General features: G+C 45.0%; 1 protein-coding gene across 1 annotated transcript; it reads right to left on the reverse strand.

Annotated features, from left to right (window-relative positions):
• Positions 1–684: 684 nt before the first annotated feature.
• Positions 685–15,682, reverse strand: LOC149346759 (uncharacterized). The gene is made up of 6 exons (XM_089541414.1): positions 15,571–15,682; positions 13,489–13,556; positions 10,998–11,093; positions 10,056–10,103; positions 3,162–3,209; positions 685–738 (listed from the first exon to the last, which is right to left on the reverse strand). The coding sequence occupies exons 1-6, from the start codon at positions 15,680–15,682 to the stop codon at positions 685–687; spliced, it is 426 nt and encodes a 141-aa protein (XP_089397540.1).
• Between the last annotated feature and the right edge of the window lie 10,324 nt (positions 15,683–26,006).

The following is a 26,006-nucleotide window of genomic DNA, read 5'->3' on the forward strand; positions in this document are numbered from 1 at the left end:
GGTCAGCAGCCGAGCACCATAGCCACTGAGCCACCGCGGCGGCGCTGATGAGAAAGCGATCGAAGGCTTGGATACACAGTTATCCCCTGTCATAAACTTCATAAACTTGTTGCAAGTTTGCACTCGTGTGTCTAACATCTTTTTGCGTCCTGTCTGTTTGTGTGATTCAAGTTTTTGGAACGCTTTAAAAGTTGTATGTTATTCGACTAAGTTGATCTGAAATTTTTCGTTGAAGTGCTCATATTGATCTTATTCGCTCCCAAGCAGGTGCTCTGCGCTGATGCCTTTATCGCGTGACACGTGTGACAATACACGAAAATGTACTGCTCTTGGTCCGATAATAGGTCACAGCGTATCAGAAGTATGAGGTCTTGTGGCCAATTAAGCAACTGAGTGGCGAGCAACTGTAAATTTCTACTCGAATGAAGGCGCAAGCCGTCAGCTACTACGTTAGGAAGGTAAAAACTGCTTCCCTGTACCGGGCCGCCTCCGGTAGAAGTCGCGCATCTACAGGAGTCTCCCCTTACACCCATAATGGTAAGAGTATCACAGTACGCTTTATACCAAATGTCTCTATTAGATGCCACCGGTACGCACCGCTTTTGTTACTCTTAATGAAATTCATACGTTAATGCGACATAATGATCACCTCCTCAAACATTAGTGAAAACTAGAGCATGTCCCCTACTCGGCATCTAAGACCCCCGCGGCTTCGCAATTTGTTCCCGTAAGAGCCGGCTGCGAATGCGCGACAAAGGGAATTTAAGATGCCGGACAAGCGGGAACAGTTCCTTAGTAGAAACGCTTCGTTTAAGCAAGCTTCGCTCTCTCAGTGAACTTTTCCAGCGTTTGGTTTTCGACCTTGCACTGCAAGACGAACGACGCTCTGCGCTGTGCAGTTCTGTATATCGAGGTATTCGGCGCCGAAAGCGCAATAGGCAGCCATCGTAACCATTACCACTTCTTTTATATTTCTGGTCGTAACACAAGTCTTAAGCCAACTTTGTTCCTTTTGAGTGATGGTCTATCGTACCTAATAATGAAGCAGAGAAGGAGAACGATAAGGGCTAGGTATTTCTATTTTTCTATCTTCACTAAAGTGGAGGTCACTCACATGTCTAGGAAAATCCCCCAGGGTGGAGTAGATTCGTAATAAGGGAGTAATTACTCATTGGCATCCACCCAAGCGCAGCCTTACGGCTACAAAGGAAAGCTATGCAGTTTTCTCAGAAACTTCGTAGCTAAAGAAAAAATCCTCCGTGTCCGGGGTTTTAGCCCGGGACCACCACCTCACCGGAGCAGGCACTCTACCAACTGAGCTACCCGGGACGGGAAGCTTGTGATAAGGCGAGAGTGAATTGATCAATAAATCAATAAAGTGAAGGTGTAGAAAGTACAAACCCTGACGATGATGTTATTCCCAGTAATGTACCGTAATAACGTGAATTTCAGGTCTCCCATATTCGAGGCAGCGTCGACAATTTGCCGACCTTACTTTGATAACGGATAGTCAAATAGTTACCACCTGGCCTAAATTCCAGCTGTGCGCATGGCATGCTAGAGTGTCCGCGATGCATTCAAGAAAAGGGATTTGCTGGTGTCCTTTATTTGATGCTCATGCAGCAGCGAGGGTTCTGGTAGCTATAGAGCGAACAAAGAAAACATGCACGCAACGCCGGTCGTTACGAAAGAAATAAACAAATGGCACTTTATGAATCAAACGAGAGACGAGTACGAAGTAGCATTTTATTTAGCTTCCACCTATCACAAACCTCCAGGTTGTTAAGCATGCATAAAAGTGCCTCTAATTTTCCGGTTATCATCTCAGACGTTGTCTCTTCCTTTTTAGTCCGTGGACGTTGCCAGCATCGATCTGTCAACCGCATCAATCCTCGGTTGGCACGTGTGTAGATTCCCATGCTGTGAATTAATCCTTTTTTTTCAGGCATGCCTGCCAAGAGAAGTTCACATTCAGATCACCGTCGGAATGGCGCGCAGAAAAAATTGACTTTATAGTCTTGATCAGCGTCGGCTTGCCGCAACAAATGAGCAGTTATATTCTATCTTCTAAACATTACTGCGTACAGTTCTCCTATAAACAACCAATCAACTAATGGATGCAGTTTGTTACACATGAAAAGGTACGCATAGGTCTGGTCAAGTTTTAAGGCACAGGCTATGATTGTAGTCGCACTGTGCAGGGTTTGCATATTAACACGCCTATTAAGATGTAAACCACCAACGCACTAATAACTACCTTGTCAGCGATAGAGTAAGTGGTCAAATTTGGTACATGCCTAAACGCAAAGCGTGTGACCTGACGCCTTTTAACGAAAGCTGCACGTATAGGTAATGTACAGAAGGAGCTTTGAAAGTGAAGTACTGAAAGGCCGTAACCAAAATGGAGTGAAACTAATGGCACATTATAAAGTTAAACAGCAGCTATAAATTGCACGCTTAGTTTGTAGAACACAGCAAATATGAACAAATATTGGACGGGGCACATGATGCGCAGTATGTATCCAATTAAAAAAGCTAAGTAATCTTGACCATACAACTCGAAAGCCTTTAGCACTTTTGTTGAAGAAGTTGCTTTAATCTGAGCCAGAATCCAACCGTGACGGGGCATGTGGGATAATAGCCCTGCAATGGCATCTCGATAACTGAGCGCGACAAATTCTAAATCTGTTTAGACTCATGTGCTTGAACCAAGTTGGCTTATTTACTAAGAAAATCAGGACCAGAATGGTTTTGCTTTCGTTTTCTGTTATCCTCATTCTATGCCATGTGAAAATTCTCTTGGAGCCCTTGGTTTTTTTGGTCGCATTACAAATGCACCTGTTAACACATTTCACGCTCTGCAAACATCCCATCCGCTAAGATATGCTGGCGTTTAGCCGCCGACATTGCACTTTGTATTCTGATATATTATTTTTGTTCTGGTGGAGAATACCATAATTTGTGACCTACTCAGTGAAATACCAATCGTAAGCAGAAGCTCCCGCACATTCTGAGATTTACTGGTGAGCCGAAAGCAGGCCTTCTAATTATGCTGGAAGCCTGTCATTGGCATGGTTGTCCGGCATAATGACAATATAATGGCGCTCTGCACTACCACCGTTAACAGGTATGCTACTAAGAAGTAGCAGTACATCACTTACCCTGATTTCTTTCGTAAAACGCGTTACTCTGGAGCGCAGTATAAAGGTCTGAAAAAGGCAGAAAAAACATCTATAAATAGAGCCACTGCAAAAACTTCTTAATGTTCTCTCTTACAGCCTAAACAGAGAAAATACAAGGAGATTTAAGCACTATGTGCGAATAATACTTGTTTCGCGGCAATCTAGGCTCAGTTGAACATGTTCCTGAGCCATATATGACAAAAGCCAATCTAAACGCAGTGGCAGATCACCCTAGCCCTGTATATGACCGTGGTACCTGCTACTATGTAGCATGGTTCTTAGATTATCATCGGATAAATAAATAATTGATTTCAACTATTTAATGAATTTTAGCTTCACTATCGGCACACTGAACAATTATAGAAACCATTCACGCTTTGTGCCTTACGATGAACTGTAGACATTTTGTTCCGTGCTTGTGGCAAGCAGGAATGTTTCTTGGTAAAATTTACCCTTTCGGATAAAGGATTATGCGGCAGGCAACACATAAGTTCATGGAGGACGCAATATTTAGGCAAAAAGAACCTGCTGTATAGTGCGCTCGTTTCTTCTGATTTATGTCCCTGCCAGGGCGCGCCCGACAGTGAAAACAACCTTTAACAGCAACGATTAGCCACCCACCGACGCCGACCCAAATCATCCTACAGCAGCCGAGGCTGTCACCAACACTCAATGGCTCCTCATGCCAGGACCCGCGAGGAATAGGTGCACCAATCAGATATGTCTTTGTCTCTATAGAGGGCTCCGCACGAACATGGTATGAAAATCACGTGTCTTCCCTAACGACATGGGAGCTGTTCAAGAAGCAGATATTGAAGACGTCCACTATTGTCGTCCGTCATCGGTTAAGTCGTAGAAATGCAGCAAATTTTTTGCCGTGCCGCATAGCAACAAGATCCGAGAAAAACAAAGGTAAATATCAATGCGCGGAGTCAGGGACCAAATTTTTGGAAGCCTTGTACGTCAGGAGCCCAACGCAGTCGCGGAATTCACGCACGAAGCCACCATGACCGAGAACATTTTCGGCGTCTCCACTCTGCAGTACCAACACTCGGCTCAGGTCTCTGCAATTCACCGAGACACGATGACCACCATAAGCACCAGCTTGCGGGAGCGTATCTACGAAATCTTCCACGAGGAACTGCGACGACATCTGCCAATATGCCCACAGCCTGAAGCAGTTTGCCGCCGCGGTGTACAGCTCAATACATCCCGCCAGCCTGGGCCAAGAGCCCTCTACACCGCTCCGAAGACCTCAGTGGTGGGTGCGCCCACCTGTGTAGCATTCTCAGCTAAGAAAAGCAGTCCTCTGGAGGATCCCCGATCAGCGCCCCCGCTCTTCCCACTGCGGTGGTACCGCCGACAACCTTCGGCACTGCCCATACAGAGGAATGCGTCTGCGGAGTTTCGGAGTTTCTGTTAAGACGCATCAAGACCACAACCCGGCCAGCATCTATACGAGGTAAAAGAGTACGTGAGGCACGCCGACTGCAAGCAAGGATCACCCTCGTGCTCCCCGTCGCCGCCATCTACGCCGTTTTCATCATCACGTCGCAGTTGCACAGGCGCTGCGCGAAGGTCTCCCAGCCAACGAATGGGAAACTAAAGAAAGCAGCTTCAGGAGGTGTGATTGCTTTACCGCAAAACAATGAAGATAATCCACCGACGCCGATACAGGGCGCCACCGTATCACTTGCGAAGCCCGTGCACATGAAGATAAGCCCGATAAGAACACAAAGCAAGTCTAAGATCATGACGGCCGCCTCAAATGTTCCGACAACACACCCTACCCATGACTTACATACCCGAAGCAGTGACGCGACGCCGAGGACGATATGGAACGCAAGATCCAGGGCATTCGATTTAGACGTGACTACTGACGGCGGAAACTACTGGTGACTACTGACTACTGACCTGCTTATTCTGTGATGAATGGAACATTCGCCACTCAGCTGAGGAAAATCATGACCGCTTGGGGTGGACCCATAATTCGCACCGCAGGAGGCCGCCTTATTACGCAATCGGGACGATGCAAAGTGAAAGTGACAGTCAAGGAGCGTACATATCCTAACACCTTCGCAGCGTTACAGCAGTTTTCTTGCGCGTGACGTCGGGCATGAATTTCCTTAATGAGCATGAGGCGATCATTGACCTTCAATCCATGCTCATCACCCTTTCCACGGATGAAGCCATCTCTTTAGTGAAAATCCTAGAACAGAACATCACATGAACAGGTAATGTTCTAGGATCATGAACAATTTAGCGTCCCACCCCGGTCAAACGTCATGGTCACCGTAGGTACCACGAGCGCGAATAACATCGAAGCCATCAATAGGGGTGGGGGGGGACATGGAGTTGCTGCTGGACCGAGGAAACGACATCGGAAGAGGCATCACCTTTTTCTCAATGGCCGAACTGAAGTGCTGCCGACAGATTCTGCCGAAGAATACTGGTACCTCAAGTAATGCACGACTTTTGCTCTTCTCGAAAAAAAAAAATAACCACGGACACACGAGATGCATTCACCCTCTACGACGCCACCGGCAACTAGCTGCTCTCCCGACTACACATGCCTACCTCCAACTTCAACGAAGCGCTGCCCGAGCTCAGACAAGACCAGATCCGCAGTCTCCTTAAGTGTTATGATGAGTTTTCTTCTGCCGCGTCAAAGGTACGACGAATAACTGTCGGAAAACATACCATTATAAATAGTGGAGGCACGAGCCCTTTGCGCCGAATTTCCTTCCACGTCCCGACGCGCGGACGCCAAGCAATCCGGAACAAGTCGAGTGAATGTTGAGTTACGATGTCAGCTATACATCGAAGAGGCACTGGGCAGGCCCTGCCGTCTTTGTGGAACAAATGAACGTTGATGTCCGATTTTTAGTCGATTACTGCCTTTTTTACAATGCAGCCAGGATAGATATTTACGTCGAACCCTGCATCAATGATACCATAGACGATCCTAAGGTTCCAAATACTTCTCGTCCATGGACCTACACTGCGTGTATTGGCAAATCTAGGTCGGTGAAAGTGATCGGGAGAAGACCACCCACATCATGCCCGACTGTCGCTGCTAGTCAAGGTAGTGCCATTTTAACATGTTTTTGCCGCAGACAGCTTTGAGTGCCATATGGACAGAGTACGGGTTCACATACAGTGGAAAATATGTGTTTTATTTTTTGATGCCGTCGTCGACTTCTCCTCTACCACTGACGAACATCTAAAATGGCTTCCAATCATGCTAGAGGCTATCATCCCGGCTCAGCGCGAAGCCTGACAAATGCCATTGCGCTTACGAGGAGCTGCCGTTTCTAGCGCACATCGTAAGCAACGATGATATAGAAGAAGACCGGCAGAAAACTGGCGTCTATCGCACAGCTTCCACCAACCCCCACAAGAAGGCTGTGCGCCGATTTTTGTTGCTATGCACGCATTACCGACCATATTTAAAGAACTTTTCTCTCATCGGCAAACCGCTGACTCAGGTAATGAAGTTCGGTGTGCCATTAAAGTGGGAAGCTGTGAAATATGAAGCATTCCAAGTACTTAAGCGTTACTTACAGTAACTATACCCGTGCTTGAATACTTCGATGAAATCGCCGAAATTGAAATTCAAAGCAAGCCGTGTGGCGCCAGCTGAGGTTCACTCCCAGCAGCAGTCAGGCCGCGAAAGGGTAATAAAGTACGCCAGCCGCTGATTGTCAAAGGCAGAGGCCAAATATTCCACGAGGAGGAGTGCCTCGTTATAATGTGGGCCACGTCTAAATTTCGCCCGTACACTAGTAGGCAGGCTTTTAGAATTTGTGCCTGACCATCACACGCTGTTTTGGCTTGCGATATTGAACGACCTGTCTAGCTATCTCGCTCCATGGATGTTACGACTTCGAAAGTTTTACGTCACCGCCGTTTACAAGTCCGGATGCAGTCCATCTAACGCCAATTCTGTCAGGGGCTTTTGCAGAAGCACCACTGCAGGACGACGATGACGACGCCTTCCTAGGACACGTAAGTTCCAGCACTCTTGCTCTGCAGCAAGACGAAGACCATGATGTATTGTTCATCCGAAACCTCGTTCAAGCCGGAATTATCTTCACTGTGCGTGCAGAATGATGTCGTTGTGAAGAACTTGGCACCGAACAAAACCGCTTAGCTCTTTACTGTCCCTGCAAGTTCGCGAAGTTCTACAGGCCTCACACGACGAACCAACACCTCAGCATGTAGGTTTTTTTTACAGCCTTTGCTGCATTCAAGAGAAGTATTACAGGCCCCGAATAACTGCCACTGTTGGATGGTACGAGAACTTCTGCACAGATTGCCAGCGACGAAAGACGCCTTCCATCCAACCAGCAGGATTATTGAACCCCATTTAGCACACGTCACGATCCTTTCAGCAGCATGCACCTGCTTGGCTGTTTCACGAAATGAACATCTCAATAATGGTGGATCGTCGTGGCAACCGACTGCATTATAGGGCCCCTACACCGAGGTAAAAGCCCTCCGAGATGAAGCCGCGCCCGAATTAGCAAATTTTCCAGGGATTGCATCCTTCTGCAACTCTTCTACGCCGAAGTGCTCATCGCGAACAAAAGAACAGCGTTCACAGTGAGCTAAAACAAGTCAGCCTGCGCTACACTCAAACAAGCCACTTGAAGACGACTGGGTGGCATCCGCAGAGCAACGACGTATTGAACGATTGAACGACCCATTGCAGACATAGGTGCTATGTATGTCGGCCCCAAACACAATAGTTGCTACGTCATTCTGCCTTACGTCTCCTTAGCCTTCAACACCGCAGTGCAAGAGACCTCACAGATGCTAGCCCATTGCAGTTAAGCGAAGACCACGCTCGATGCCATGTTGCTCGATGTTATTGAAGATCACTTCGACATTGCTGCCTAGCTGCAGCGCTCTGAAGAAGCATGACCTCTGGCCTGGGCCGCATTGAAAAATTCAGTGGGCACTTTGGCTCTCTAAAGTGCTGCAAGGCGAAAGCCTGTCCTGGCGCACTGCTTGTTTTTATTTACTTTATTTTTCATATTTTGTTTTTTTGTGCTAATTTTCTTATTTTTGTTGTTTTTATTTTTATTTTCATATCTTACTTTTATTTTGTTTTTATTTTTGTTTATTTTCTTATTTTTATTTTTATTCTTCCTTTTCTTGACTTTAATCCTTTTATTTCATTTACGAGAGCCGTGCATTCACAAGATGCGCCTTTATTCATCTTCGAACCTTGAGCCTTCGTGGCGGAGTGGTTGCGTCTCCGCTTCAAATGCCAAAGGCCCTGGTGCAATTCCCACCCTCGGCGCAGTTTCTTTTTAAGCAGTGGCGCCGAAAGGCGGACAAATCTGCCGACGCGTCTGCTAACGACAGTATGAGGCATTAAAGGTTTTCGACTTAATACCAACAGCACACTGACACCCGACGCTACATCCAAAGCCGATGCCACGTAATACCAGCCGGATGACCTTGTGTGGGTGTGGGCGCTGAATGAGCGCCGCGGGCTGAGCGAAAAGTTTCTGCGCCGCTTCTTCGACCTACAAGATGATTCGTCGACTGGAAGAGCTTGACTACGAAGTGGCCCCTGTCGGAGCAACAGCATCAAAGCTACGCCGCGCACGCCCAGAAGCTGCACCTATTTTGCGCCTGAAGGCTTATTATGGGTCCTGCTTGCATATCCGGTGATTATGTTTGCATTATCAGTGTTTATTTTTGTTCCGTTTGTTTTTTCATTGTAAACCGCCACGGATAGATTGTTACTTGTGCGTACAGCAAGTGCACGCGCAATATTCTTTGTAAGAAGAGGTTAACTTGGCGAGCCAGCCTCTGTTTTCACAGGCAGAGTGGTTCAATTGCTACTGTGGCTTGTCTGTATTTTTTAACTGTTATAATGCAATAAATGTATATATGCTATCCGAAGACAAAGTCCAATCCACTCTACCAAAGTGTCGCGGGGTGATTGAGTCATCACGGTACGCTCTTTTTTCAACTGTAGAAAGTAATTTCTACGCATACTAGAAATGAAACCATGATTCTCACATTTGTGTCAAGTTTTACTCCCTCTCTTCTGCTCCTCATACTTTACCAAAGGGAAAGCATTTCCGCATGCTGCTCCATGAGCATCTGTTGCGTTGTGCTGTATCTTCGCGGACTTTTGGTTTCATTGGGGTCAATGGTATGATTGTTCTCTGGCTGCTTTTTCTTCGAACTCAATTCATAAAAGAAACAAGCCTTGGGGCTCGTTTGGGCACCACGTTGTTGGGCTTCAAGTGTCGGGCTTATGTCAGCGGAATACGAATTTCATTTCTTCATAGCGCCGCCTAGATTACATTTCCCTCTTGTTGTCACGTATAGTAACGCTCATAATGAGTCCCAGTGGACTCCACGTCAAATCTGATAGCTTTTGTGCAAGAAGAGCTTCTTGTCTCCCCTGCTTGGTAATGCAGACGCTGTGGTTTCTGATCACTCTTCCCTTCTGGTACCGACGAAAGAATTCGAGCCTTTTTTTTTGTTTCTGCTGTAACCGTCACTAAAAATGTTGACATGTTAAGTAACTATCCCCCGCGGTGGTGGTTATGATGCTCGGCTGCTGACTTGAAAGACGAGGGTGCGATCCCGGCCACGGCAGTCAAATTTCCACGTAGACGAAATTCTAGAAGCGTTTGTTCTGTGCGATGTCAGTGCATGTTAAAGAACCCCAGGTGGTCGAAATTTCCGGATACATTCACTACGGCGTATCTCATAGCCTAAGTCGCTTTGGGACGTTACACCCCATGAACCAAACCAAACTGTCAGCCCCATAGCTTAAGTAACGTACTGGTTAATCTAAGCATCAGAAGCAACACAGTCAATTTCAGTGCTTTCTGTGCTCACCGTGTGGTCTTTTAGAGACTCATCGATGCAGTCGACTAAAATTCCCTCCTGCGTGAGACAAAAACGAAAATGTCACAATTGGAGGACGTTTCAGTGGTCCTCAATTTGCCATGTTCATGAAACACTCGAAATGCATGGAACGCTCGAAGCATTCAATTTCAAGAAGTGTTGGACTCTGCACATGTCTGTTTTAATAATATGAATCTGACCCTTGTTTTCTACATTTTTGTAGCTTTACTCCAACGCATCTACACCCCACTCGCTTTAAAACGTACCTCAGGATACACCTCGTTAAAAATGGGAAATTAGCAGCGACCCCTCCTAATCATTAGCCTGAAAAAAAATAACGATCTATAAAAAATACAGGAGAAAGGGCAAGACAATCTAGGGCAAAGTGTGATACGAAGGCAAGAATTAAGTGAATCTGATCGCGAGAGGCTCATGTGAAGTATGTTACACTTAAGTTCACGGTCACATTTGTAGGTTTGTAAGCATGCCCTTGGAATTCCATAGGTGCCTCGGATAAGAATATCCTTGCGATTATGCTGTATCTTTTCCAGCTGTTGATCTATACAGTTGGCTAGTCTTCTGGCATAAAAAATCACTTGGAAGTCGATGCAGTTGTGTGTTTGTGCGTGCATGTGTCTGGCTGTGTCCTCGTTATACCGCACAGTAGGCAAAAAATACGATATTCGCCGATGCCGTAGGACTACGGCAGAGAAGGTGTCACATGTAGCAGTAGCTCCAAAATCAAAAAGGGATCTCGTAAAAATTTTTAAGCGGCCCTTTGGCATCAACTTGTGTTCTGCGCTCTCTTCAATCAGTCAAACGATTTTTCTTTATATAAAAGTGCGTGATCTGAACTCGCAGCCACCAGAAGAAGTTCGGTGGGAAGAAAATACCGAGATTTTGTTCTCAAAACTCGGCATCATAAATACGTACCGATTCAGCGTCTACGCACAACCACATCAACTGTTCTTTCTGGATCTTGCGCCTGATGCAGCCCGTGATTTGATCCTGAACCCCTTGCGCCGCCAACTGCGTCAATATACACAGCAAGAGAGTAACTAAACATTCGATATTAATTGTGAGTGGAGTCGGTCGGCAGTTCGCAGTTTCGTACCGCGTTGCGCACGTCATAGCGGGTGTCGGACATCGAGGAGGGCAAGAATATTGTCATCATCATTGCCATCATAAACACCAACTAGCAACAGTTATCCGACTTTGAGCCCTTTCAAAAAAAGAATCAGCCAATTGATCTCGGACTGACCATGTCCAGGGCAAAACAATTTCCTAACTCATATCTCCACCTGACTATAGTTCGCGCTGTGCTACACTTCTGTTGTATGCCCACTGCATTTTGCAGTCTATGGGTTAACCTGCTCTCGACATTAGCGCTACAGCTGAAGTCTGGTGGCATATCGGTTAAGTTTGTGTCTCTCCAGCTCATCCAGTTAAGCTAAACGTACACAGGACTATTGCTGACTTTAACGTATTGCTTTCTTGTAGTATTTGTTTCTTGAAAGGGCGACACCAAAGAAACAAACTAAAACCTGATGCACATACTGCAGAAAAAGGCGGTTCGATACATTACGAGCTGGGAATCCAACGCACACACAAGCCACCTTTTAAAAATTTAGGCTTAGTTTCTTTCCGCTATGTTTGTTGATTTACTTTTGCTCAATGTTACAAATACAATAACATTAATCGCTGAAGACAAACTTACCTCACACGCTCTTCTGAAGTTTGGAATGTACCGTTCTCGCGTTTGTCACAAGACCACCGAATACGGTCTTCCCACTTTTCTGAATTATCTAGATGGCTGTGGTATTAATCTTCCAAACTGCAGCAATAAGACGATAAAAAAATTTCTTGTACAAGACTGACATACTACCTACTGTGTAGTGGTTCCTTTCTAGTAAAAACATATTTGTTACGCCAACATATCTAGTGTCTCTTTTCTAGAACGCGTTTCAACTCCGTCGAGTAGATGAATTTCTACTTTTTTTCGAGCCTCCCCCCACTTCACAGAAAACATACTCTATTCTATTCCATACCTCGAGTCATGAATTAAGATATCATTCACTGGTTTTTGTTCGGATACCTTTATCTCTTCGCTGGTTTGTTTTGGCGGTGCATCTCTCACTTTCTTTCACATCCCTACTCCAAATGCTGTATGATGCAATAATCTGATGAAGGTTTTGTCTTACAAGTGCCATATAACGTGTATAAATATTCTTCTACGTTTGTATGATAAATGTATTTTTTGTAAGAGTGAGTAACATTCGACCTTCATTTCTTGGATAACTATAGGACACTCGTATGATAAATCTGTTTGAGGTTACTACTTCATACAGGATATTTGATTGGAATAACGCGCTGTGCTGCCCTTAAATTTTGTTTCGTGCGATTTGGGTTACTGCCTAGAGCGACTGCGGTGCAATGCTTAACCGCTGCGCAACTGCGCCAGGAGTAGTAGGAGGACCCTTAGCCATCTACGAATATTCAATAAATTATGACAAGCTCCGCAATAATGGTGAGGAACTTAACGACGCAGTGCTGGCTTCTTCCTCCGGTAAAAATATTAAGGCGAAAGCCATTAATGCCTCATCGTTGTCGACAGAAGGTTGTCAGCAGAGGTGTCAAGCTTTTCGGTTGGTCGAAATGTTTATGACGTCAGAGTGCGCGGATTCGAAGTAATGAAATCACCCACGGATGCCTAACGCCCTCTATTGCAGCACATGACGACTAATAAAATAGTTGTCGTCCGCTACGACAGGGGGCGTAAGGCGTCCGTGGGTGACCACATCACATACCTCATTACTGCGAACAGAGCCATGGGTACAACCTAACTCATCGGAGCAGAGAGCGAGTCGTGCTAAAAAAGCAGTCAAAGTAGGCAGTAAAAGTGTAGTTGCAATGCGTTGTCAAAGTGTGTAGTCAAATAAAGCACTAGTACAGCACAAACAGTCTCGCAGTAAATGCCAAAAAGTGCGCCAGGAAAGGCTTTCGCCTTGCAGCACTTTAGAGAGCCAAAGTGCCCACTGAATTTTTATGCTGTAGCATAAAACTGCTGTAGCATAAACTGGTGTAGCATAATACCTGTCCACAGAACCAAAGTTCGAAAGCACTCTAAAAAGCCTCACCATAGGGTTGAACAGTCAACTATTAGGCCATAGTTCTGGCATAAGAGTAGTGAGTGCTGTGCATAAACTAACCTAACAGCCATGTGGAACGTACGTTCTTGCCTTCATGAGCTCAATGAATGAATGAATGAATGAATGAATGAATGAATGAATGAATGAATGAATGAATGAATGAATGAATGAATGAATGAATGAATGAATGAATGAATGAATGAATGAATGCCCGTATTGAGCAGGCAGGAGTTTCCCAGATTTATAAAAACGTATCAGTCAGAACCAGTCCCTACCTTTTTCTTGTGGAAGCGCTGTTCGTATCCGGTCATTCCAGCCAGGCACGACCTTAGGTTGCCCTCCACTGTGTGGTTAACAAGGCGGTAAAATTTTTTTCCAGTGCAATAGCATCCAGAAACCGCTGCTGAACTCTTGTCTAGGCTTCTACTTACTGTGGAGATTATAGTCTCCACTCGTTTTTTTTTTCAATTCAAGATTACTCTACATTGCTGGCGTGCGTCAAAGCAAGGGGTTACAAATAAAATTAAAGTTTCTCCATTTGATCACTGCCATTAAATGATATGCGCAAGCATACAACATAGAGTAATTGTCCTATCATATGGCACACCCTAATTTGAAAATTATATCACGTACGTACGTAAAAGGGTTCCTCGAACTACACATCCCGCTGATGTCGTGTTCTGTTTTTGCGAGTTGAGAGCGAAAATTGCAGTTGAAGTAAAATTTGGGAAAAGGCGAGTGTTCTTTATATGTTTTTAATTTTTCAGCCCTTCAATTTACGCTTAAATCGCCCCAGTATGTACTTGGCTTACCTGCTTTTACTTTTCTCATGTTTTTCTCTCACCAATTTTCCTTGAGCGTCTCAAAATATTGAAGCCCACTTTAAGATTCACCAAACACAGTTTAAAGCAGTGATTAAATATTGAGTTTGAAGATCCCAGTTTTCCTAAAGAAACATTTAATGCTTCACATGCACTAGAAACAGCGCTGTTTGCTTGTGCTGAATTTGAGCGAATTTGCGACAGAGCCATGACAAGTTAAAGGGACAATAAAGGCGGATTCGCAGTGGCGAATCACGGAGGTCGCGCGGAGGTCGACCTTCCAACTGAAAGGGTGAGGTAGATAGGTGGTTAGTTGGTGGTGGTTTCTGTGGGCAGCTGGCTTTTGCACTGCTTCTTTTAATTAAACTTATCCTTCGGTTTTTGTTTCGCTTTTGCAACGGCTTCAAGTGGGTGCAACCCTCGTGGAAATGTTAGTACATGTATCGTTGATGGGGGGATCTTCTTGGAATTGGAGTTCGATTGGTGAGTGACAGATGGCGCTTCGGGAGGGCGAAGATGGGACACAGTATCGAGATGGTGGTAGATTATTTGACAGCCGTGTCATACCTTGCCGCCGTGACGGCATACTTGGCCGATGGGCTAGCTTTGGTGTTACGCCGCGTTTGCTGCCTTTTCAATTGGTGCGTCTGATTGTTTGGAAACCTCCATCAGAAATGCGTCATAAAATTCACATAACTATGTTCACATTTCGCGCCTAGTTTGAATGTGAAAGAGATTCGATGCTTCCAGTTGATAATTTCTTAGCAACGCTGCCGTATTTTCGCGGATAAAAAGCGCTGAGGCGAGCGACGCGGAGGCGCGCGGCGCACAAGCTGCGCGGCTATGACGTCACTCGGGTCCTTGCGCATGCACACAAGTGGTGCCGACGGCCCACAGCGAAACGCCGAGACTGCGGGTAATGTAGCTTTCGCTACAAAAATCTCTGTTTGCTGTGTCATGTCAGCGCACGTAGAAGAACTGCCGATGGCGTCAATTACTCCGGAGTCCTCCCCTACGTCCTCCCTCATAGGCCAATGTGTCGCTTCGGCACACGAAATCCAACAATTCACAGTTGACTGCTCAATGCCTTCTTTGTTTTCATATTCTTTCCGTTGTTCTTCTCTCTCTTTATTTGGCTCTCGGCTTGGCATGCCTTGCCATGCTGGTTTCTACGGCAACTACAATAACGATTGGCATCAGTTACAAGCCCACCCAAGCAACACAGCTAGTCGGCCCAACATTGGAAATGTATCGGCAAAGGCTGGCCCTACAAAGGAGCAGGGTGAAACCATCCATTTGCAACACTGGGCCGATTACCAGTGCTGCTTGAGTACTCGGGGCTTCCATCACGAAAATGAGTTGACACCGCTGTCGGCAGTCGAAGCCCCAAGGTCGTCCTCAGAACGCTATACCTATCGAACCGCAAGTTTACTGCGTGAGAGGTTGACGGCGTAATATGTAAAATGGTACGAAATGGTTCCTAGTACTGCCCTGGAACAAAGCACAGAAAAGTTTGGATCTAGAAGAAATACGTACGTTTGCCGCATACTTCCCCCGCATTCGAGCTGTCCGTGGTACTCTCGAATGAATGCGCATGCAGCACGATGCTAGCGAGAATGAGAACTTCAAGGCTCTTTCTGGATCCCATGTGGTTGCAGTGTTCCGCTAGAACAGGACTGGTAAAAAGAAAAATGAGGCTTTTAAGGAGTTTATTTTATCAGCATTTCAAGAAAAGTGAGAATAAGAAAGAAAGAGACAAAAGGAGACGCAAACAAAAAGAACAAAGAGCAAGTAAATGAAATTTGCAAGAAGTACGGAGAAATAATGTGCTGATGACGCTTATGCATTGCTACCATATTTTCGAACACCCGCTATCGCATTCTCGTGCGGTGATTTCGTTATATCACTGTGATAAGTACAGTTACTTTTATTCATACGCATGGTTGCCTCAGTGCCTGCAAATTCTTCGTTCTTATTTTGCGCATTTCCTTAATTCTTGAGAAACAACGGTTTTCTATAAAAGAGCATCCTTGCTAAGGGCTAATGTTTATGCCTGATAGAAAGAGGATACTGCTTTTTGACTGATTAAGGCATGTCACGATGATGAAGTGGGGTTGAAAGAACAGCCGAGAATTTAATAGACACAAACATAAACCATATACATTTATAGCAGCATAGCGAAAAGCTGTGAACCGGAGGAAACTTAGCCCTGTTCATTTAAACGGCCTCTGACTAACCTGTCATGAACAAGGGAGCCAAATAATGTTTGTAAGCGCAACACAGAACGCAAAACAGCGTGCGAAAGTTGGCGACTCATTTCCTCGGGTGGCTTTTTCATCCTCGCGCCCTCCTTCGTCCTACGCTTCTGCATAACTAGGCTGAGATATTCCTATTGGTGAGATTCGTTCTGGCGTCACGCAGCTACTGGGGCCGCAGAGCCAATCAGCAGCGTCGCTCCGGTAGGTCAGGAAGCTCCGCCCTCCCCTTTTCCACCCGGGAATTCTGGGGCTGCGTCGACGATGGTGCCCGCGGATGAGCGCCCAGCTTTGAAAAGCGCGCGAAAAGCGACGAGAGGAGAGGAAAAGGCGCGAAGACGCTGCTGAAGTTCAATTTTTGACTGCAAATATAACCCAACTTGTATGAGCAAGGGCATGGGCAACACGTGCATGGGAAGTTTGCGTAGATGGCGCGGCTTTCGATTTTGGCGAATCAGCGCTGCCACGAGTGGCAGCGAACGACCACTGACTGTAGCGCAGTCGAATAAAACCCCTTAAATGTTTACACAGTCGAAAAGAGCGGGGCGCTCTCTATCGTAAGCCGCCGCAAACACGCCGATCAGCGGGTTGCGAGGCCAAACCCTCTGCGGCGCTGGCGTCTGTAGAAGCACCGCGGTAGAGCATTGGCTTTAAATTTGACTTTGAGGGCCGCGGCGCGTGGGAAGGACTGGTCGTGTTCGAGGAGAAATCAAACATATAATGACCAATGCCAGCAGTGTCATTCCCATGCTGAAGTTGCTGTCAGTCGATAGGTTAACTTACCAGAGAGGTGAAGAAGCGGGCTTTTGTTTTCTACGGCACTGATTTAAAACTCTTTCGCTACCGCGCCTTAGGCCATCGTTCGCATATGATCGATTCAAATCTCCCGCTCAAAAAAGCTCATTTTGGAGCGTCGTGGACGTCCTACGCCATCTAGTTAGCGAGCTCAACAACTGCTCGTTCGATTGCAGCCTTGCTTTCAGTGTTTTGACAAGAGGGGGCGCCGTGAAAAATAAAACTTTCAACGGCCGCAGCAGCGTCAGCCGGAGAAAATGGCGTCCGCGTCGCCGCGCGCTCCTCGAAAGCGAAAGCCGACACCGAGCACGTCGGCCGGTTTCGGTTTCGTTTTTTGCGATGAAAGCAGCGGTTATTAGTCGGGCAACAATGTACAAACGTCGGATTTCGGTTTCGACAGCGAGACTTCGCCTCGGGAGCCTGGAACGTCAGCGCGTACTTGCATGTAAGTTCTGTTTTCGTTCGCTGTGTGTTTTCTGCGGTGCATACGGTTTGTAATTGATGACAGTGGTTTATTTTTGTCCTTCAAGGTCTTGACAACGTATGGCGAAGACAGTTTGCCAAATGCTCAAGGTCGCGTCGCGTTTTTCAACCAAGACGACAGCTAGGCGTCCATATCGGCACATCGCTGAGGAGCGGCGCTCGGAGATTCGCTCGACTTCTCGGCTTTTTTTTTATGCTCTTCACGGCGGAAATAATGAAGACCGTCTGCGGAAACACCAATAAATATGCATGGATGAAGATTTTCAGCAAATTCGACGTGACGGCTCATGGGAAGACGTGAATCTGTTGGATATTCTGATGTTCATTGGAATCATCATATACATTGGAATTATTGACCTGCCACGACTGTATCTCTACTGAAATACCAGAATAATCTATTCTGGCCCTCTGCCATCAAAAATCATTTCTCAAAATTGTTTTTTCGCTTTTTTTGTTTTTTTTTGCACGTAACGGACCCGGATGATTCAGTGGCGGCAGCTTCTATTGGCAAGACTTGGAAAGTGTCCTGGATTTTGAACCACATCGATAAAACTTATTTCATCGATCCTGATGTTTCAGAGCTTGCCTAAAATGCCAAATTTGATCAGCTGGCTTTCAGGGAGCAGCTCATTCAAGAAATCTTCGGGTATGATGAGGGAAAAGAAGTCCACGCCCCCAGTCCTCCCATAGAATCCATTCAACACCAACCAAAAAGAATGAAAAAAAGAAGAAACTGCAAGCTCGGCTGTCAGAGAACAAGGGAGGAACCAAGATAAAACCTTATGTGAAGCACTTGTCAGTCTACCTCTGCTTCACATCTTCACCCCTGACTGCTCTTCACAGTGGCACCACAGTCATGATCCCTGACTTGACAAGCCATGGAAAGTGCAGTAAATTTTTCTCATAGCTGAAACTGTGAATAATGACAGCTATAAACATGCGCAACAGTTTGTATATTCCAGTTTTCCTCTAATCAAGTTCGGGCTTAGTGCAGCCGGTAATTTTTGTTTTTGCTATATACTTTTTGTATTTTTAGCAAATTTCACAAATAAATGTTCATTTACTTTTGCACACACAACTCCTCTGTTTGTTTCATTCAGAAGTGTAACTAATAAGCTACAATTTCATGCATTGCAATATGTGCTGGGTGTATTAGTTCTTGTGAAAAAAAATTTTTCTTTCAGTACACTCCAAGTTGTGCATTTTTCCGCGGTAGCGAAAGAGTTAAGGCCCTCGTTGACGTTAGAAACAGAGCCCCAGCTTCGACCTGTAATGGAAAGCACGAGGTGCGGTTGAAGTATACGCTCTATACCCTGTGTTGGTAATTATAGTTTTGCACTTTAGTCATGCGAAATTCACCATTAAAGATATAATATGGAATATACCAGGTGTTTCAGGGAAGCGGATCACTAATTTTTAAAAATAAGGTTTTTGAGGTCAAGAGTAGATTTTTGCGGAATAGTTATGCCACTGTTGGCAAACGTTGGAAAATAGGCGAATGATGTCAACAACTGAAGTTATTAACTGAACGATGGGCATCTGGTTCCAAAGATTACTAGCCGGTCATCAGCAATAGCCGTATCAGTTTTTAGAATTACGGAAAAGCGATTACCGTCGGCGCCGTACCCACTAGTTATGTGCGCAGCAGGGGCTCCTTTGCCTGGATGCGTGTCTAAAGCGCGTGTATTTCAAGATCGAAAGCGCCGATGTCGAAAGCGCATGTATAGGAAAATCAGTTGAGCCACAACGGTGGTCATCCCATTTTCTAAATTATAAACTGACGTGGCTATTACTAACGGCTGGTAAAAAATAGCTAGTTGCAATCAGTGGACTATTGGTAATATTGGTGTTTATTGGTAATAGTTGAAAAGTTGACCATTAGAATTTAGCTATTCACTTTAGCAGTTATCCTTATTCTCCGTTTTTTCTTACCACCGCCAACACTGGTACTGATATCCCGCAAAAAGCATCTTTTCACCTAAAAAGAGAACAATTACGGTTTTTAAAACTTATTCATCGGCTTCTCTGAAACACCTAGTATAAATGGGTGTAGACTGTGCGATGCTTAGTGCGTAGCCTCATTTTAGCTTCAACCCATGGACCACGTCGCCTATACTTGAACATATCTTCTAGGCTGACCACTTAGTGCACCATAGTTGTTGCGCTTGTTATTGCGGAAATCTGAGCCCACTGGCTAGTGCCAGAGAACAAAATTGAGGCATAGTTTTTCACTGGACTGAATGGCAGTGAAAAGGTTATTGGAGACGGATGGATAGCAGGGCGAGTTTGTAATAATTCATCGTGGGGGTAAAGCGCGCGAACAAGACGAATGACGAAGCAAGAAGAACGCTCGTCTGCGTAAAACGGCGAGTTGAGCGAGTTGGTACATCTTGAGAAAAAACAGCGCAGGAGCAGGGAGGGACACAAGAAAAGAAGACGACGGGACAGGCGCTGTTTTTTAAAAAGGCTCCCACCGAGATTCCGCATTTCGAAATGAAATCTTCCTCATCGTTAGCATCTATTATACATTTGCTGACACACTGCAGAAGGGTATCGTGCGGAAGAGAATAAAATAAGTCCTATACATCGACACTAAACACGTTACACAACCCGGGATTATGGCACTTTTAGGTGTTCAACCACCTTCAAGGAATTAGACACTAGAAACGGATCGTCTATTGCCACAGAACACAGGTTTTTTTGCAAAAAGCTTGACACCTCATATTGCCAGGTGGCGCGTTCCGCAACAATACAGCGGAATGGAATGTCGGGTTTGTGGGTTCTCGCTGAAAAAAATAGTTCCAGAAAGTCCTTATCTGCTTTTTTAACCAAGGAGTGAATGCGGTCTGAATTCATTTCCTCCAGTAGGCGCAATGCTTCGCGCCTATGTCTTTTCACACCAGTGCGCACAGGTTTAAATTTTTTTGTGACAGACTTCCAGGCTTTTTCATTAAACAGCTTTTCCGGGAGTACAACAAAACGGGACAGCGCCTGTCCCGTCGTCTTCTTTTCTCGTGTCCCTGTTCCTGCGCTGTTTTTTTCTCGTCTGCGTAGTCTTCTTGCTTCCTCCTTCGCTTTGTTCGTGCTGTACCACCCACGATGAAAAGATCAATTTGATTCGCAAACTATTCTTGACTGATGGTCAAATGTTCAGGGGAATCCCCCTAGGTGGAGTACATTTCTTGACTGATGCATCCACGTCTTGGCGAAGGATCCGCATTTGGACATAACAGTTGTTGTTCCGACGAATAATAACGCAATAAATACTAAATTATTCGCCTAGAAAGCATGGGGGTCGTTTTCTGACTGGTCAAATGCATCTTATGGTAGAACCAAATTCCTCTTTGTTTCCTCTTCGAGACATACAACAAGTCCGAGCCGATATATTTCGTTGTCTTAAAGGCACATTAAGGATAATTTCAAGAAGGACTTTATAAGTCAGTCGTCGAATTATTGCTGTCTATATGCTAGTTTCGTTCAACGCGGAGCTTTCAAAAGATATAAACGGAAAATAACGAAATACGCGTGTCACCACCAGCACTCATTTTCACAAAGGACAACCGAAATTTTTCGGCCCTTATCCCAGAGACAAGGTAATTCATCACTCACTTCGAAACAGTGGTTAGGGATCCATTAACAGTATGCATGTGTCAGGTTTGAATAAAATTGCGGGAAAATTGTTAAATACAATATTCTCAGCCATCAATGGTCCCATTCGCTGCCAGCCATCACTTGACATGTGCAGAAAAAGCAATATTGACTTTTACTAAATTCAAAGATTGAATTTATTTATTTATTCGAACACCTCACGTGTTTCGACTGGAGTATTATGTGAGGGGGTTTATATAACTTGGGTGCGAAAAAGAAGCATGTAGAAGATGGTTACTTTAACATGGTTATACAATAGCAAGCAAACCAACCAGAAAATAGAACTAAATTGAAAAACACAACACACTTCAGAAAAAACACTTCAGAACAAAATGCTGCTTATTTTTTCTTTGAAAATAGCATAATCTTAGATGTGAAAATGTTGGCAGGAAGACTATTCCAATAAATTATTGCATGGGGCAAGGCTGATGAGTTGAATGCAGTCGTACTTCCCGAAAGGAGTTTAAAACAGGTGAGGAGATGTGCGGGCCGGTTTTGTAAGAGGTAGTGTGAAGGAATGCTGGTTGTAAATAATTTTATGGAAGAGGCAGATAAGTGCTATTGTTCGGCGTGATTCTAGGGATGGAAGGGATAACGACCCCTTAATGTTAGTTATGCTGGAATGTCGGCAATAGTTGCGAACAAAGAAGCGAGCGGCACGATTTTGTACGCGCTATAGGGAATTAAGTGCGGTTGGTGGGGTGACCAAATGGAAGATGCGTGTTCAAGTTAAGGGCGGACAAATGTTTGATATGCGAGCTGCCGTGTGGAAGAAGGTGCACCTCTGAGGTTGCGTTTTAAATAACCTAATGTACAGTTAGCTTTGCCCTTAGTGTTCCTTTAATGTCAGTCAGGATCTAAGTGACCACAGTTATAGCTGTACTGTGGCTTTGCTATACCTGAAATAATTACTTTTTGCAGTGCTAGGGACAAAAGTGATCTGAAAGCCTTTCCGGCATTGCGATAGCAGACGGCTCTAGAGTTTTTTCGACCACCTGTGCTTTCTCAAAGGCTACTTAAAACTCAACGCAATAGCTGTCGATATGTGGCCGCCGTTGCGACCATTAAACTTTCAAACTCCTGCTGAACAGCCCCGCGCCGTAACCGCTTTTCCAGAGCGTCAGATGTCTTTAAGTGACGAAAGATTAGTTCTTAGCTACGATTGTGGCTTAGCTACGATTGCGCACAAGCGCAAGATTTTTTAACCCAGAGCAACCCGAAATATGTATATGCCCGAACTCACCGAACTTCACAGGCTTCTTGCTCTGCCGGCAGTCTCAGCGGGTTTCTTCTTAGTTTCTTTTTTCCTTTGCATGAACGTCTCGAGTTGCGCTTGAATTATGCGAAGTGAATCGGCGTAAATGCGAAACACAGCAACTTCTCTGCAGCTGGGACTTCGTTAGCGCCGTCGTTACCGTCCCCTTTTATTCCCCCGCAGAGGGCAGACTCGCAGTCTTTTAATAAAGCTACGACCTTAATACGAAAACCTACGCATGCTTCATAAACTGCGTGCATAACGCCGTGTATATTAAGGCGATCTCCTCTGAAAGCACATCGAATCTCTCCTTTCGAGCGCAAAAGTAAAGCGCTCGGAATAAAGCTATGAGCCAATACGTCTTCGATTTGAAACCTGCCAAGTAATGGTTTAAGAAATAACAAATGCAGATGATTGGCATTCGCTTTTATATGGTGGCGGTCGCTTGATAAACTATTTCAAGGGCTTTACTCAAGACGTTTTGAATCAAACTTTGCAGGATAAAAACAGCCAACTAAAACGCAGTTATACGAGGAAAGGGGAGTAGTTCTTGCTGCTATTTAAAAAAAAAGGTTGCAAAAGTAAACTCTTCAAAATTATTCGTCTCTGCGACAGGCAATGAATTGCTCCAACAGCTGCAGCACCGCTTCGCACCAAATAAGAGCGCCCGCTCAAAGGGTAACGTTGAGTAGAATTACCACCGTCACGTCTCCTCAAAGTAACCAACGCAAGTCTAATCGGCCTTTATTGATTCCAAAATTTTCCACTAAGTGCAACATACGAGGTTGAGGCTCCACAAGGAAAAAGATTACTCTACGGCCCTCGAGCAATACGTCATATCAAAAGGCTGTCAACTGGTACCGCACATTTTACAAACGAAAACGGGAGCAAAAGAAATCAAAAACTGAATTTATTTCAAAACAAGGTAAGCAGGAATTAAGTATTTATATTACAAGTTTATGTAGAATTATCAATTTTACAACGGTAACTCTCGTCCTATGTTAATGAAAATATTTATCGTTGACAAAATTTAATCGAAAAATATTGCAGTGGTAAAAAAAATATTGGCCATTTTCTTCTAGTTAGCAATGTATTTTGAAGTAACAAACTGTCCTTCGCGGCAAACCTAACAAGAGGATCATTAGTAAACATATTATGGTCAATATTTTGGACAGCTTTCAATCGGGTTGTGTCGCTTTGCAATACCAAAACTATTAGCAGGGAAAGATACCGCTTTGTCTCAGTGGAAAAAGGCTACTACTGTCCGGTAGTTTTGCGGCTTTTGGTGGCCTCCTGCTTCAGTGGATTGTACAAGGCAGATGAGAGCGGCGACGCTTAGTTTTCCACGCAGCAGCATAAGTCTGTTCCTTTTTGTCACGTGTTCTGTCGGGGCTGTGTATGAAATTCCCCTGACATGTGGAAAAGTTTACATCGGCCAGACGGGCCGTTGTATAAATGAACGACTAAGTTAACACCAGCTTTCTATGAATAACGGAAAAAGGTCAAATTTGCCCTTACATTGCGGCGCATGTCCTTTGGCTACGCCTGATAAAGCATGCCAGCCTTTTTTGGCTAGAACCAGAATCTTAAGGCGCAGTCGTAATCAGGTACCACGTGAACTCGCAGAGGCTTTTTTCATTGATAAGTCAGGTGATGAATGCGTAAGCGATTCTAGTATCAAACTGTATAAGAAAGAGAAAACTTTCCTGGCATGTGCGCTTAGGCAATGATTGGATAAGCTTCTAGGTATACATATAATTTTGTTCTTTCTGAATAAAATCAGTCGCGAGTTTGTGCCCGTTCATGTCCTTTCTCGTCCGTGTCTTTTTAGCGCAATTCCGGTCTTTAAGCCTCTTCCTTGCAGGTATATAGCGGCCCATATCACCGATTCACTTGTGTCTCAGTGGCCAAGACACAGTGGCGCCGAGAGGGGTGCCAATAAGCGGCACCAAATGGCGTCGTGGTCCAAGTTAATTTGTTGTATCCCTGCATGCTTTCTTCGGCAGTGCCATATTTGAGGTAGGTGCCGCGCGACGAAGGCACCGAAGATGCACAGCTGCTCAAGCCTACTGAGCGAAAGTAACGCGAAGCAACTTGGTACCCCAAAGGGATAGCCGTGCGAACTGCCGTGAAAACAGGCGCTTCAGGCCAAGCTTGGTTTCAGCTGAATCACCGCGCTTTCGATTTCGGGATGAAATCGCTCCCTCTCAGGTGCACTGCAGCTGCCGAAGCTTGGCGGACTTCGGGTACATATTGGAGCTAGGGTGGCTAGTGTCGGCGAGGGGCGTCAATGCGAGGATGAACCTGGGCCTTTTGCCAGTCTCTTTTACACGTCATCTTTTTTAAAGGCGTGTTATTCTTGTACCTTCTTGTTTTTCTTACCTTTGTCCCTTTAGACAGTTTTTAATTACGAACGTGTAAATTCTCGCTGCTTTATTTTAATGAGTCTGAATACCTGAACACAGATCATTAATAAAAGAGAAATCGCAGGTCTCGCTTTCAGACCTTTTTTCTTAATGCTGTTTTACTGAGTACTCAAAAAGAAACTTCATTTAGGAATAACGCATGACGTTTCTCTTCCGTTAAACGACGTCTCGGTTTCCATTTTGCCGTGAAAAACCCTATATGTGCTCAGGAACATAAAACCAGCTTTCCCACATAAAAAGTATTTTTTTAGTAACAGGGTCGACTATTGAGCATGCAGCAAATATGCCAGCGCTTCCGAAACCTTAGTATCCCAGCAGTTCTCGAAACCAGGGAAAACCAAGGAACGTTATACTGTCATTTTTATTCTGGGATCGATTGGTTTAGGAAAAGATTTCAGTAATTATATTTAGGTACGATATGTCGTCACGAAAACTACAATAAAAAACAACCACGTGCCGTCGGTGTAACTAGAGTCCGCTGCCCGAAGAAGTAGCACGCTTTTCTACCATCCTTGCGACTAAGATGCTTTCCTAACATTTCAGTTTCAATGGAGCGCCTTCCGCATATTTCTCGCAGAGTTTAGCCTTTGTCTGCTATCAACAACATTCATTTCTCGACATTGTTGGCGCCGGAGAGCAAGTCAGAAACCACCTTATAATGCAAGGTCGGGCCCGATTTCTAACAGAACAGAGTCGCTCTTTTTTGACCAGTCCGTCAAGTACGGACAGCGGCGGGAGTTGCACTAAACGAGAAAGTTCCCGATTCATTTAAATCTGAAAAACGGAGCGGAGCCTTCCGACGTGAATGTAAGGGCGAAGACGACTCATGCAGTTTTAAAATAGCGAGATAACTTCTGTTTTGGCTTAGCTGGCAGTGGCTGCGCAAAGGTATTTGTTTCTACGTTGTTCTAAATCTACTAAGCAAAGCCTATATTTTTATTGTAGCTTAAGCAAGGAATTATCTCTTCAGGTAAATATCAGAAAATGGTCTTCTAAGACATTGCTCAATGCTAACGCACAAACTTACCATGGAAGTTGTGGGGATGGTGGGGTACACACTGAGATGACGCTTGTTTAGTGGCGCATGATCATTTATTGCAACCGAGGAAA

Source organism: Amblyomma mixtum, chromosome 4 (genome assembly GCF_055824585.1).
Source record: "Amblyomma mixtum isolate Tamu chromosome 4, ASM5582458v1, whole genome shotgun sequence".
NCBI lineage: Eukaryota > Metazoa > Arthropoda > Arachnida > Ixodida > Ixodidae > Amblyomma > Amblyomma mixtum.

Coding starts and splice junctions, on each gene's coding strand:
- LOC149346759 (XM_089541414.1), bottom strand. CDS start 15,682: ATGGGATCCAGAAAGAGCCTTGAAGTTCTCATTCTCGCTAGCATCGTG. Junction 13,557..15,570: donor GGGGGAAGTATGCGGCAAAC/GTACGTATTTCT, acceptor TTAACCACACAG/TGGAGGGCAACCTAAGGTCG. Junction 10,104..10,997: donor TGTGCGTAGACGCTGAATCG/GTACGTATTTAT, acceptor TGTCTCACGCAG/GAGGGAATTTTAGTCGACTG.